The sequence below is a fragment of the Haliotis asinina genome, chromosome 8 (genome assembly GCF_037392515.1).
Source record: "Haliotis asinina isolate JCU_RB_2024 chromosome 8, JCU_Hal_asi_v2, whole genome shotgun sequence".
Classification (NCBI taxonomy): Eukaryota; Metazoa; Mollusca; class Gastropoda; order Lepetellida; family Haliotidae; genus Haliotis; species Haliotis asinina.
In genome coordinates this window covers 66,438,805-66,452,399 of record NC_090287.1, presented here as the reverse complement: position 1 = coordinate 66,452,399, position 13,595 = coordinate 66,438,805, and the positions used below count along the sequence as shown (strand labels likewise).

Genomic DNA, 13,595 nt, shown 5'->3' with positions numbered 1-13,595 from the left:
AGGTCTCATGGTTAGATAGGCTGAAGGCAGGCATAGAGACACTCCGCTTACTGACCTCTAATCTCTGAGCAATTACATCAGTGAAGTGCTGAATTTCCGATTACCTAACGGTTTTCGAAACGTTCCGCTCCAAGGTCCTTTCTCACCTTTTGTAAGTTGGGGAGATTGGGCTGGGCTACGCCTTCTTTCCCTCTGGGCGGGTGTCTGTAGGGGGTAGTGCAAGATCACAGGGGTCACCTGATAAATCGTGGGATGGTGAGGCCTACTTGCCAAACTGCATCCTTTTGCTCTAGCAAAAGTTGCGGCTGAAAATCACATTAATTCAGGAGCGCCCACTCCCTAGAGTTTTTGTGCCTTTAAGCCAAGGGGTCTATTGAAGCAACCCATCACAAGTATGGAGCAGCATGTCGGGAGCTGATGCTTCTCCTGGCCTCCACGTGGAATGCATCTTCGCGTGTGGAGTGTGTCAGAGGGTAATCTGCTGCCCTCCTGCCAACTGTGGGATAATGCAAAACGTGAGATAGGATACCTTTAAAAATTTGGAAATTTTAACTATAAATTGTATATTTATATACTTATCCTATCTCACGTGATGGATGCCCACCCAACCTGCCCCACTTCACAGATTACGGGTAGCTCCAAGACGAGAATGAAAAGTACAAGTTGTCATGTGATCAGCTGAGACGGCTGCAAGAGCAAGATGAATGAATGTGTCTATGGTGGGGGCAGAGGTCTGGTGGTCAGAGGCCAGGAAGATTTTATTCAACTTAGCTGACAGCACGTTTCCACACATGGTCGAAATGAGGAAGAGAAATGTGTAACGTGAGAAAAGTATATAAGTATACAATTTATAGTTAAAATTTCTAATTTTTGCAGTTTTGAGGTTTTTGGCCAGGAGATATGTACAACTGACAGTGACCATGAACATGAGGCATAAATTCATTTCTTGAATAGTTCTTGAAGAAGATTTTAGAAAAGTGTGTTTTGTCATGATTGAAGGTGAGTGATATGCCGATCTTTCTCTATCAGATTGAACACCATGGTGTCGCTTGACGTGGCCTGGAACAGTCGTCATCTTAAAGCTCCTGCTGAACATCTGCAGCAGGTGGCCACCAGTTGGGGCGTCAAAGGTCAGTATAACATGTCTTCTAAGTCTCTCTTTTTCCTGTTATCGTGCACATGGTGCAGTCAATAGAGAGAGAAACACAGGGGATGTTATGTTTCTGTTTTACAATCAGATTCACTCTGGGGTTTTTTCTATTAACTATACTAAATAAATACCATCAAAGCGTAAAGTGTGTTTTTACAACTGTCAGCAGGTACATTGTCTCTCATTAGTTGAAAGGACTTTTGCATCAGACTAGATATCTTCTTCGCATGTTATGCGAGAATGAAAAAAAGGCTGCTCATCTACATATCTCAATAATCTCCAGGATATACATTCTGATAAATCTCCACTTAACCCTGGATGCATCTACGGCTCGGCTCAATAATTTAATTACGTTCCTTTGCTGGCTCAGCATTCTCACACTAGCCAATCAACAAAATCGCCATTACAACTGAGCTCCTCAGTGTCAACAAAGATGGTGGTTGTAGTCATGAAGGTTTGTTTACAGTGCAACTCTGATTTTTGGGGAAACTTTGAAAAAATATATACAAGACCTTTTCTACCTCTTTCAGAGTACTTCTGCATCATTTGTGTTGTCAAGTTTAATCAGATAATTTATGAAGCGAAAGGGAATTGTGATTGGTATGCTCAACTTCCCAGTTTAGACACCTGATTGGACGAAAAGCCAGCAAAGGGAGGTTATAAAATCATTTAGCCATAGATACATCCCGGGTATAGTGGAGATTTATTGGAATGTATGCCCTGGAGATTATTGATGATGGGATGGCTAATTAATTTTCTCATATCTTTGTCAAGCCAATGTCGACAGGACTGTTGAGGTTTTGTCCAATGCAGTGGACATCATGAAGGACCTGGAATTCTTGGCCTCTGAACTCTTTGTCCTGTCACGTTTTCTTTTCAAAAGAAGAAACCAGATGCGGAGGCACAAAACATTACAAACACTGTCCCAGGTAAGCAGATCCAGGTGAGGCAGACACAAGGTATTACGGTGACATAGGTTTGATGTTTACCAGTATGTTGGAAGATGGTGTGCAAGTATCAATGAGGATAAAGACAGAATCTCCATGGTAAGTGAGTCACCACAATGAGAGTAAATACAGAGCCACCATGGTATGTAGGTCACCTCGATGAGAGTAAATACAGAGCCACCATGATAGGTGGGTCACCTCAATGAGGATAAATACAGAGCCACCATGGTACGTAGGTCACCTCAATGAGAGTAAATATAGAGCCACCATGATAGGTGAGTCACCTCAATGAGAGTAAATATAGAGCCACCATGGCATGTAGGTCACCTCAATGAGAGTAAATACAGAGCCACCATGGTATGTACTGGTAAACACATATAAGATGATCCACAACATGGCAAATGACCCCAATTTGCATACTTGGGAACGTCCCACAGAACGATCCACTTGAAACAATAGGGAGACAGGCTGTCTGATAAATATCGAGAAGTTCATTTTCCCCGTGCGTTTCACGCATGAATTGTTATAGCACACTCGATTTGGGAAGAGGTACAATCCCAACGAATTGAATCAGCACAATATACTGATCAAATATGTTTAGGACCACCTATCCATTTCACGAAGCAAATGACATTTTCCTGGGGTTTTTTTTAACAAAATTGTTGAATATCTAAAATGCTTGTCAATGCCCCAATCATCTATTTGTCTTCGTCTTAACTAAAGGTTAGCGTGGAATATCAGTATCCTATGCCTGAAATTGCAGTCTTATCATTCGAACGAATATGCGGTGTTGTTTTAATGGGTAAAGCTGCCTTTTCGTCTGCTAAATATTAAATAGATAATAACTACATATAGTTAATTGTGTTTCATTTAACTTTTTAATATTTTAAAAGTTATCTATTACTGAATGGTGGTGGCTAAATCAGAGTAGCAAGGGGGAAATATTTTTATCCCATAATTTTGTTCCTATTTCTCTGTACGGGCTGATTTTCGTCCATAATTCTGCTGGTGATCGACCAGGAATACATGTCTTGGAAATTTATATAACCGGTTCCAGAGAAATGGTTAGTATTCAAATAATATTTTGAAATTTCTGTCATATTTTTATTATGGTCACCAAAATTGTGTACAGAAAACTGAAAATACCTTTTGACATTGATAAGTCAGTGAGAAATATCTTTGTACACAAATGTGTCGGTTTGGGGATTACTCAGTATCAGACTCAGTAGATTTATCAGTGACTATAAAAATATAAAATACAGACAACACACCAAAGATTACTCTTTTTTTTATGACAAAGTATGGGAACAGTAAAAACCTGATATAGTATGTGTCAATTATTATACAAGACACAACAATGCTGGAAAATTAGGCGGACTTGCTGATTTATGCTTTAATTATCACTCTCTGAATCAGTCTTGGTGTCTGAATCACTTGCAAGTCCTAAGTCAATCACTAGTCCGTCAATTTCCCTTTCTACTGCGATTTCACGTTGCCAGTAACCATCTTCAATTGTTTTCACACGTTTACAACATTCCGACCATTCTTTTGCACCGATTGCAGACATCCTTTCATTTATGGCAACTCTTAAGGAACTTTTTGTGAACTGCAAGTTTTGTGAAGCGACAAAATTTTTCACATTTGCCCAAATTAACTCAATCGGGTTTAGTTATGCGTGGTATGGAGGGAGACGTAGTACATCATGACCATGTTGCTTCAACATCGTGTCTACTCTGTAGACAGGGCCTGATTTGTTGGATTTTGCAAGAAACAATAGTTCGGCTTTAAGCATTTTCTCATCAAATGAGATATTGTGCCTTTGTAGCCACGCTTTAATGTCATCTTTTCTGTTGGCGGTTGGCGGACATTTGTCCACATGCTTGCTATGATATGGTGCATTATCCATAACGATGACAGAGTGCAGTGGAAGGTTTGGGATCAACTTTTCCTGGAGCCATTTGGAAAAATTATCAAAGTTCATCTCGTCATGATAGTCTGCTGATTTGAGTTTGGAATCAACAACAAGCAAAGCATTTGGAACAAAACCGTTTTCACCCCCTGCATGAACCACAATAAGTCGAGGTCGGGTGCCAGACTGAGGTTGAACCCCATTTATTACGACTTCACCCTCAAGTTGCCAACACTTTGGCACAATGTGGTGTACATGCAGCCATGTTTTATCGATAAAGATGAGTGTTCGATTTTCTTCTCTGTATTTCTTTATTGCACGCAAGTATTGCAAACGCTTGGAAACAATGTCTTTACGTTCCATTAAAAGGTTACGGTTTGACTGCGTTTTTCGCCACCTAAACCCCATGTCTTTGAGATTTTTTAGAAAACTTTCCTTAGAACCCTTGTAGTTCAACTGGCACTTTGCCATATCATACATCGTATCCAGAGTGGGTAGTTGTCTTTTTACGCCATATAAACTTTGTACAAATTGACGGACTGCACACCAGTCGAAGTCATCAAGTTTGTAACTGCAAGTTTTGGGTTTGTGCAACTTGGTGGGACTGATAAATGTAGGGCGACTCGCACTCCTACCACCTTCTGCCTTAATGCACTGTAAAGTGGCCATTGAGAGTCCAGTAGCTTGGCTACTTTGTAAGAGAGAATCTGCTTTAGTTGCACAATTTTTGTCCATATACATGATAACATTGTATGCTATCTCCCATGCCTGAGAATGAACTATTTGCCCATGTTTTCCTAACCTGGACATTTTTTACTACAACTGAAATCTGTTTAACAGTATTGAGACAGGTGTAAAACAGTAGTGAGACAGGTGTTAATCAGTAGCGGTGTTGATTCCATGTCACAATTAGCATGTATTTCACATGCATAATCGTCAAGCTGCCTGTAGCAGCCAAGTGTACTCGCCCAATTCGTTGTACCGCCTCTCTTGTCACAAATGCGTTTAGTGCGCAGGATCATCTAATATGTGTCTAGCAGTACCCTCAGTGAGGGTATATGCAGAGCCACCATGGTATGTAGGTCACCTCGATGAGAGTAAATACAGCACCTCCATGGTAGGTGAGTCACCTCAATGAGTGTAAATACAGAGCCACCATGGCATGTAGGTCACCTCAGTGAGAGTAAATACAGAGCCACCATGGTATGTAGGTCACCTCAGTGAGGGTAAATGCTGAACCACCATGGTATGTAGGTCACCTCAGTGAGGGTAAATACAGAGCCTCCATGGTATGTAGGTCACCTCAATGAGAGTAAATACAGAGCCACCCTGGTATGTAGGTCACCTCAATGAGAGTAAATACAGAGCCACCATGGTATGTAGGTCACCTCAATGAGGGTAAATACAGATCCACCATGATAGGTGGGTCATCTCTAGCTGTGTAAACATCCATGGCAGGTAGGGCACCTGGAGCTGTGTAAACATCCATGGCAGGTAGGGCACCTGGAGTTGAGTAAACATCCATGGCAGGTGGGTCAACTGGAGCTGAGTAAACATCCATGGCAGGTAGGGCACCTGGAGCTGTGTAAACATCCATGGCAGGTGGGTCACTTGGAGCTGAGTAAACATCCATGGCAGATTGGGCACCTGGAGCTGAGTAAACATCCATGGCAGGTGGGTCACCTGGAGCTGAGTAAACATCCATGGCAGATTGGGCACATGGAGCTGTGTAAACATCCATGGCAGGTGGGTCACCTGGAGCTGAGTAAACATCCATGGCAGGTGGGTCACCTGGAGCTGTGTAAACATCCATGGCAGGTGGGTCACCTGGAGCTGACTAAACATCCATGGCAGATTGGGCACATGGAGCTGAGTAAACATCCATGGCAGGTGGGTCACTTGGAGCTGAGTAAACATCCATGGCAGATTGGGCACATGGAGCTGAGTAAACATCCATGGCAGGTGGGTCACCTAGAGCTGACTAAACATCCATGGCAGATTGGGCACATGGAGCTGAGTAAACATCCATGGCAGGTAGGGCACCTGGAGCTGAGTAAACATCCATGGCAGGTGGGTCACCTAGAGCTGACTAAACATCCATGGCAGATTGGGCACATGGAGCTGAGTAAACATCCATGGTAGGTAGGGCACCTGGAGCTGAGTAAACATCCATGGCAGGTGGGTCACCTAGAGCTGAGTAAACATCCATGGCAGATTGGGCACATGGAGCTGAGTAAACATCCATGGCAGGTGGGTCACCTAGAGCTGAGTAAACATCCATGGCAGATTGGGCACATGGAGCTGAGTAAACATCCATGGCAGGTAGGGCACCTGGAGCTGAGTAAACATCCATGGCAGGTAGGGCACCTGGAGCTGAGTAAACATCCATGGCAGATTGGGCACATGGAGCTGAGTAAACATCCATGGCAGGTAGGGCACCTGGAGCTGAGTAAACATCCATGGCAGGTGGGTCACCTGGAGCTGAGTAAACATCCATGGCAGGTGGGTCACTTGGAGCTGTGTAAACATCCATGGGAGGTAGGTCACCTGCTGAGTATACAACCATGGTAGGTAGGGCACCTGGAGCTGAGTAAACATCCATGGTAGGTTATTAATCTACATGCAGGTAAAACTACAACTGCCAATGTGAGAGTAAACACAACTGACAGTTTACATGTAAAGGCAGTTTGGTTTGAACAAGCATCTACTACTGTGATTCTGCTCCAGGTGGAAGGATGTCTGAAGCGCTACCAGGAAACAGACTTCGTTGGACTTGTCTGCAAAATGCATGAACATTTTAAACAGTGAGTGCCCCTTTAAAAATTATTATGCATGCATGCCCTGACTAATCTGCATTACAGATAAAAGCACACACATCACTCACTGCATACACTCAAGCACGCACCCACGCACCCACCCACACACACTACACACAAATTTGCATTCCAATATGTACATGTATGTGTTTGTGTCTATGCATCTTTTTCATCATTACTCATGTACTTTTAGAGCAAGACTATCCCAGCAGACTGGCAAGGTAGTTGAGCTGCCAACACATACCATGTTGGAATACTTCCTGGTGCGAGTAATGGGAACTGCGGCAATCCTAGTACAGACCGTCAACTACTGCGTGACTGCAACAGCGTATCCTCCATGTACAAATCCTTCCCAGCACATAACAGCTGACTTCTGTACTTCATTTTCGGCAGGTCAGCTTCTAACCTGGCATGACTTGTGAAGATCAAGGGTAGAAGAGGTCTTCAGCAAGCCATGCTTTCCACAAATGGCAACTATACTTGTCGTAAGAGGCGACTGACGGGATCGGGTGATCAGACTCACTGACTTGTTTGACACAGATCATCAGTTCCCAATTGCATGGATTGATGCTCATGCTGTTGATCACTTGATTGTCTGATCCAGACTCAGGTATTTACAGGCTGCAGCTACACTCTTGGAATAGTGCGGAGTATGGCATAAAACTAAACTAACTCACTCTGACCTTGCAGATCCATTTCTAACCAGGCATATTCACTTAACATTGTTCCCAGCATGTGTCCTAGTGGCAGTAAGTTTATGGTATATATTGTCTTTGTATACACATTACTTACCTACAGTGTACTGTGTGTCTCCTAGAACATCAGCCATATGTTCCCCACAACATCTTTGGACTTTCTCCTGTGATTGACTCGGTGTTTTATCTTCTTTGCTATTACGGGTTAATTCCTTTATATGTATTGTAGTCCTGAGTCAGACAGGACAGTGTGTATTGAACATGTCAGTTGTGCATGGGGTGTGTTCCTTATCCATGTCTAGGGCTCTACAGACGGACATCAACCTGGCACATCTACTCCCTCAGTCTACCATGTGTCTGGCCACCATCAGCAGAATCTGGTAAGTGGCCACAGTACAACAGTGGAAACTAGATTCTCTGGTCCTTCTAATTCTTTGTCTATGAAAACTAGTGCCTTGTATTGACAGGTACTTAGTTTGTGATTTGTTACTATTGCCATATACATGGTTTAAATATTTATTGTTGCTATATCACTCTCTCACATTCAAGGAACACCACATGTAATCAATGAATTTGCCTCACCAGTGTAAGTAGTGTTTTATAGACACCTTAGAGAACATGATGTTCAAGTTGAAGGAATACCAAGTTCTATGGATAGTCAACTTCTTTATTGCAATGGGTGCGACATTTTGGTGTAAGTACTTCTAAAATGCCTTTCAAAGAAGATGTTTTAGTTGTATGTAAGTTTTCATATTTCTTGCCCAGTAGAATAGCCAATGATATTAGGTTTCAGCACCACCGAAAGTGCAAGAATCTGTTTTTTGTTGAGAAAGAAAATCTTAAAGATATGTTACATTAACCATGGAAAAATGTTGTTCAGACTGAGTAAGTAAAGGTTGTCATGCTCTTGCCCAGTGGAATAGCCATTGTCATTAAAGGTCGCATGCAACGTGAAACACAACTTTGCACATTACCGAAACAAATCATCAAAAATGTCAATTCAACCTATAAAGTTGAAAAAAAAAAGACGATTAAAAAAAGACCGCGAAATTGGAGTTCAAACAATTCACTAGATTTCCCCCAGCACTGAGGGAAAAGGTGGTTTCAACAGCTGTGCTGCGCTGCGCCCGTAACACATGTGCAGTGAATAGGTTTGCGGAGCTTGAAACACTATGCATGCCCTGAGTATGAGGTCGTGAGCAGTAGTCTAATTTTGGCTGTGTACATAAACAGGCCCCCCTAAGTAATTGAAGGAATTACAGCAAATTTGAAGGAATTGCATCTCAAATGTAAACAAATGCAGCCCACTCGCGAAACACTTGCAGCCATATCGGCAATTTAGCGGTAATAACAGAAACACATCACCTGTCTCGGTGAGTTTTGTTCTTAGTTCATACTATTACATATTTATACTTATCCATCTTTGACCACCTTGTTGAATGCGTTTAGGTATGAGGTGTTGTTGCGGCTATAGCTTATTTTTTTAGGAAAAGACTGTCACTGCAGAAGAGTGTCACAAGTCATGCCCCTGGAGGTTGTTGACATCTGAACCTCCAGATATGGCCGATGTGTTTCTGTTATTACCGCTAAATTGCCGATATGGCTGCAATTGTTTCGCGAGTGGGCTGAGTTTGTTTACATTGGAGATGCAATTCCTTCAAATTTGCTGTAATTCCTTCAGTTACTTAGGGGGCTCTGATAAACAAGTATATAATCTACTCATTACATTAAAAAACTTGTTGATTGTGGTAAGCAGCCTCTGTCACAGAGAAAGCTCAATGTCTGGTTGATTGACACCTATATGTCTGCCTGTCTGTCTGCTAAAGACAATGTGCAATACACAGCTTCAGTCACTGACCACATGAAATGTGAACTTAACACCTATAAGGCTATATGCCCTGAACAAAATAAATTGATTTAGGACTCATGCACCTGAGTCCTGTCTCTACCACATTATGTAATTAGGCAGGTGTGATACTTGTACACATTACATGTTTTTATGTATGTGGGTTGCAAACAAATTACATCCATTTTTCTCGGATGACTGGATCAGACAGAAACTGGTGAAAACTCTTGTCAGTTTCAAGTCCTGCTTTGTGCTTGGACGAATGACAGTTTCCAGCCACGCAGTTGTTCACCATTTCTACAGAGATGATTTTTGATTGGATCGAATGCAAATTCAGAGAACATGTATTGACAAAACCCAACATCTCTATATACATTCTTTTCGGATAACAACTTCTTCAAGTGTATATGATTTTGTTTGACAACAGTATATGAATCCATACTGAAACAACACATCAAGTACAATAAAAGAAGTTGTTATTCATAAAGAATATTACTTTCTTGCACACCCACCTTCTATGACTGGGTTCGGTCTCCTGAGGGCTTCGTTTGGGGGGGAAGTAAGCCAAAGTAAAACATATTGCACTTTTGAATTGCGACTGTATGCTTATAATTTTGTTTATTTGTTTTTTCAAAAGCAGCAATGTATATTATATGTCATGAATAAGTGATAATTGTGTTTGAATTATATTTGACGTTTGGGTTGCATGTGACCTTTAAGCTTCAGGTGCATCGGGGAAGCCTGATGGGTACAGTATCTGTATCAATTCCCCACAGTGTGAATGACATTTCTGGTGTTCCCATCTGTGAATTTGGTGATAGATTGCTATAAGCAGGGCAAAACCATACTCCCTCTTTTCTTGGTATGTTTTAGCACACCTACATACATCGCCCCTCCCAGTATCTCTGTTGTCCCACTGTTGTCCCACTGTTGTCTCACTGTTTTCTCACTGTTGTCCCACTGTTGTCTCACTGTTGTCCCACTGTTGCCTGTCTGTATGTACAGGGTATGCTGCCGGAGTCTCTACTTGGACTGCTTATCATGGTACAGCAGCCTGTTCCCAACACTGGCTGTGCTGCCACAAGGAGAATTCTGGGTGAGTCGAAGTACTGTCTGCAAGGACCACCTTAGTCAAAATATACAACCATCCATGAATTCAGAAACCAAGGACCATAACTGGACTAACCAGTGTTGTGGTATACGTTAACTAGTTATAATGTGCCAATGTTACAGTACTTCTAGTTGATTGCAGTTTCTGACCCGGATGTAATATTTAGATTGCAGGTATGTGAGACTGATGTACTTATAAGATTGCCAGTATTTCAGACTGTTGTACACTTTATTGATTCAGCTATTGCAGACTACACCCCTTCCGGAAGATCTGACATTCTGGCTAGGCAAAAGACTAAGTCTGGACAACATGGCAGTGTGAGTAGACTGAAGTTGTAACCACGGTTGTAGCTGTTCATTCTTTCACCGAGTTCAGAGCCCTTTCATTTCTCCCACCATGGTTGTTGGTTATAATTCCTTCTCCCAGTTGTAGCTGTTCATTTCATCTCCCAGTACAGATGCTTTACCCCTCTTCTTCCCCCCTCTCCCCCACCCCTCCCCAGTTGTAACAGTTGTCTTCTTGTCCTGGCACAGAGATCCACCATCTACTGGTTACCAACCGTCTGACAGCTTGGTCCTCCCATCCATATCGCTTGTTGAAGAAGAGGAAGAACCTTCTGAAGACACCAGTAATCCTCTCAAGAGAAGCTTGATTGTAGAGGAAGATATTGGAGGTGCATATTTTTCCAGCTGCACAAGCTGCCAAACTACTAAGTGTTGTTCAAGTTACCTTCAACCCTGGTTAGAACTGATCTTTAGTGTCAGGCTCACTCATCATATCCCATTTGCACAGAGTGATGCTCATACTGTTGATCACTGGATTGTATGATCCAGAATCAATTATATGACACAGCCATTTCGCTTGAATATTGCTGAGTGCATGTGAAACAAAACTCACTCACTCAAATTACCTTCAAATGAAAGTTTCAGTCATGGGTTAAAATGTGTTTATCCCCATGTGGGGTTCTGGATGGAAGATAATCCTCAGTAACTTATACTGGTCCTGTCTCACATTTAGGACCAGTATAAGTTACTGGGGATTGTCTTCCATCCAGATGGAATAAATGGGGATAAACACATTTTAACCCATGACTGAAACTCAAGAATTTAGACTTTTTGGTTGCATGACTTCATCGATCATTGTGGTTTTTCAATACAGCTGAGCATCAGACAACACACAATGTTTGTCATCTGCCTGGTACCACTGTTGCCAACAGGGTTATTTGTTGTGATGCTTACTTACCTTGTAGAGTCAGTCTGTTTCCAGTGAGGACATCTGCAGTTGTGTACAGGTGTTTGCAATGTTTGGAACACATTTTCAAAGACACATATTCAAAACTTTGGAAAACCTAGAGTGGAAAATGACAGTTATTCCTAGTGGGCATTTGCCTGTACATTTAATTATGCTGTATTTGACTGAGACTGTGTGATCTTTCTCTTAAACAATTTTCTTTCAGCACCTGTCAGTGTTTCCAGAGTACAAAGGATTAGTGACACTGTTCAAAGGAATGATAACACTGGTCAGGTGATTTGTGACACTGGCCAGAAGATTAGTGATCAGAGGATGAGTGATAATGCTCCACAAAAGAAGAAAAAGAAAAGTATCAAACAATCCAATGAAACAGTTGTCACAAATGTGTTCAACTCCAAACAGGAGCAGGAGGTGAGGCTGACTGACAAGTTATTGCCTGTTGTGAGTGGACGTTCACTGTTAGACCCAGCAGTACAAGTGCCCATCATACAGAAAGAACTATCACCAAGGTATGGAAATGCAGTGGATGATGTGCCCATCATTAAAGATGAACCCTCTTGCTCTCACTCAGGTTCACAAAGAAATTACCAAAGACAGTGGTCATCAATAAAGGAAATAAAGAGCATTGTTCATCAGTCAAACACATGTAAAACAGTCCTAAACATTTTTAAAGAGTTTGAACCAAAAGACTCCATTGATACTATGACCATTTGGGATGAATATCCTAAATTTAGTTACCTTGACAAATATCAGTTGTTCCATAACAAGTTAGACGTAATTAACACATGTTGCCTCAAAGCTGATGATGAAGGTCTGTCTGATGGTGGTCAGAAAGAGTGGTTGAATGTTGCAAAACGCCAGTGTGTGGCATATCTAAAGAGTCTGAATGCTTTCAACAAACAAAATGTGTCAGTGATGATGACATTAAAGGGGCTGCAGGAGATGACGGGTGAACTTTCCACAGGGCAGCTGACACTAGGAGAGCATACATGGAAGTTGAATCCACGTAATGCTGGTGCCCTCAAGATGAAGCTGGAGAACTGTTTGAGGAAGTTACGGAAGATAAAGCAACCAGCCAAGTGGAAGCCCTTACAGGATAAGGCACGAGAACAGGTGATGAGTTATATCAGGCTTTCTGTGGCCAACAAACATATGAAAACAGAGACCACAGATGATGGTGTGAGGAACCGTAATGTTGCATGTCCTGGGCCACCCTTTCCTACACAGCTACAGTGGAATGTGCTTCCAGCACAAAGTGGACCATGCACCTCTAACAGCAATGATGACCATGCCCAGTTATATATCGGAAACACATGCTTGCTGGAGGAGACTGTCCAAGGCCTTGTTCCTGTAACACAGAAGTCAAAGAAAAAGAAACAAAAAAAGGCCTCAACCAACAAAAGTATCTAGAGCTTGAAGTATAATTCATGCAGGTTAGTAAGTAGAAGTTCTCATAAAGAAAACAGTGTATTCATTATGTCCTATGATTTGGCTGTTTTTAGGTGCCTGCAGGAAGCATGTGGATGAATCATGATTTTGTATTTATGTTACATCTTGGGGTCAGTATCAACAAGTTACACCTACAAACATTACACTGACTGTTCTGAAGTATTGTTTACAGTTAATGTCAGATAAAACCAGACATTACTCTTACTCTGATAGCCTTATTCCACAAGTCAAGTTTCTGCTCAAGTGACCCTGACAGAGATTCTGTCTTGGATGCAAGAGAAAATTGCTTCAAACAACTGAGGTGTAGACTAGGTTTTCATTTACACTGGCTTCTTGTCTGATCTAGCTGCCAGTTAATGTTGTTGTAACTCATCCATTAGAACGTTACACAAACTTCTAATAAAAGTGTTACCAAAGATAA

The 13,595-nt window shown here is 41.9% G+C and overlaps 1 protein-coding gene across 2 annotated transcripts in view; it reads left to right on the top strand.

Annotated features, from left to right (window-relative positions):
- LOC137293568 (uncharacterized) overlaps positions 1–13,595 on the top strand; it is a 21,635-nt gene extending 8,040 nt beyond the window's left edge. For both annotated transcript variants that reach the window (XM_067824200.1, XM_067824198.1), the window contains exons 2-10: positions 1,030–1,130; positions 1,925–2,079; positions 6,734–6,810; positions 7,016–7,150; positions 7,820–7,897; positions 10,369–10,459; positions 10,715–10,791; positions 11,008–11,147; positions 11,931–13,595. In XM_067824200.1, coding sequence (XP_067680301.1) covers positions 1,040–1,130; positions 1,925–2,079; positions 6,734–6,810; positions 7,016–7,150; positions 7,820–7,897; positions 10,369–10,459; positions 10,715–10,791; positions 11,008–11,147; positions 11,931–13,135 — 2,049 coding nt within the window. In that variant the 5' untranslated portion in view covers positions 1,030–1,039 and the 3' untranslated portion in view covers positions 13,136–13,595. The remainder of the gene's footprint in view (positions 1–1,029; positions 1,131–1,924; positions 2,080–6,733; positions 6,811–7,015; positions 7,151–7,819; positions 7,898–10,368; positions 10,460–10,714; positions 10,792–11,007; positions 11,148–11,930) is intronic.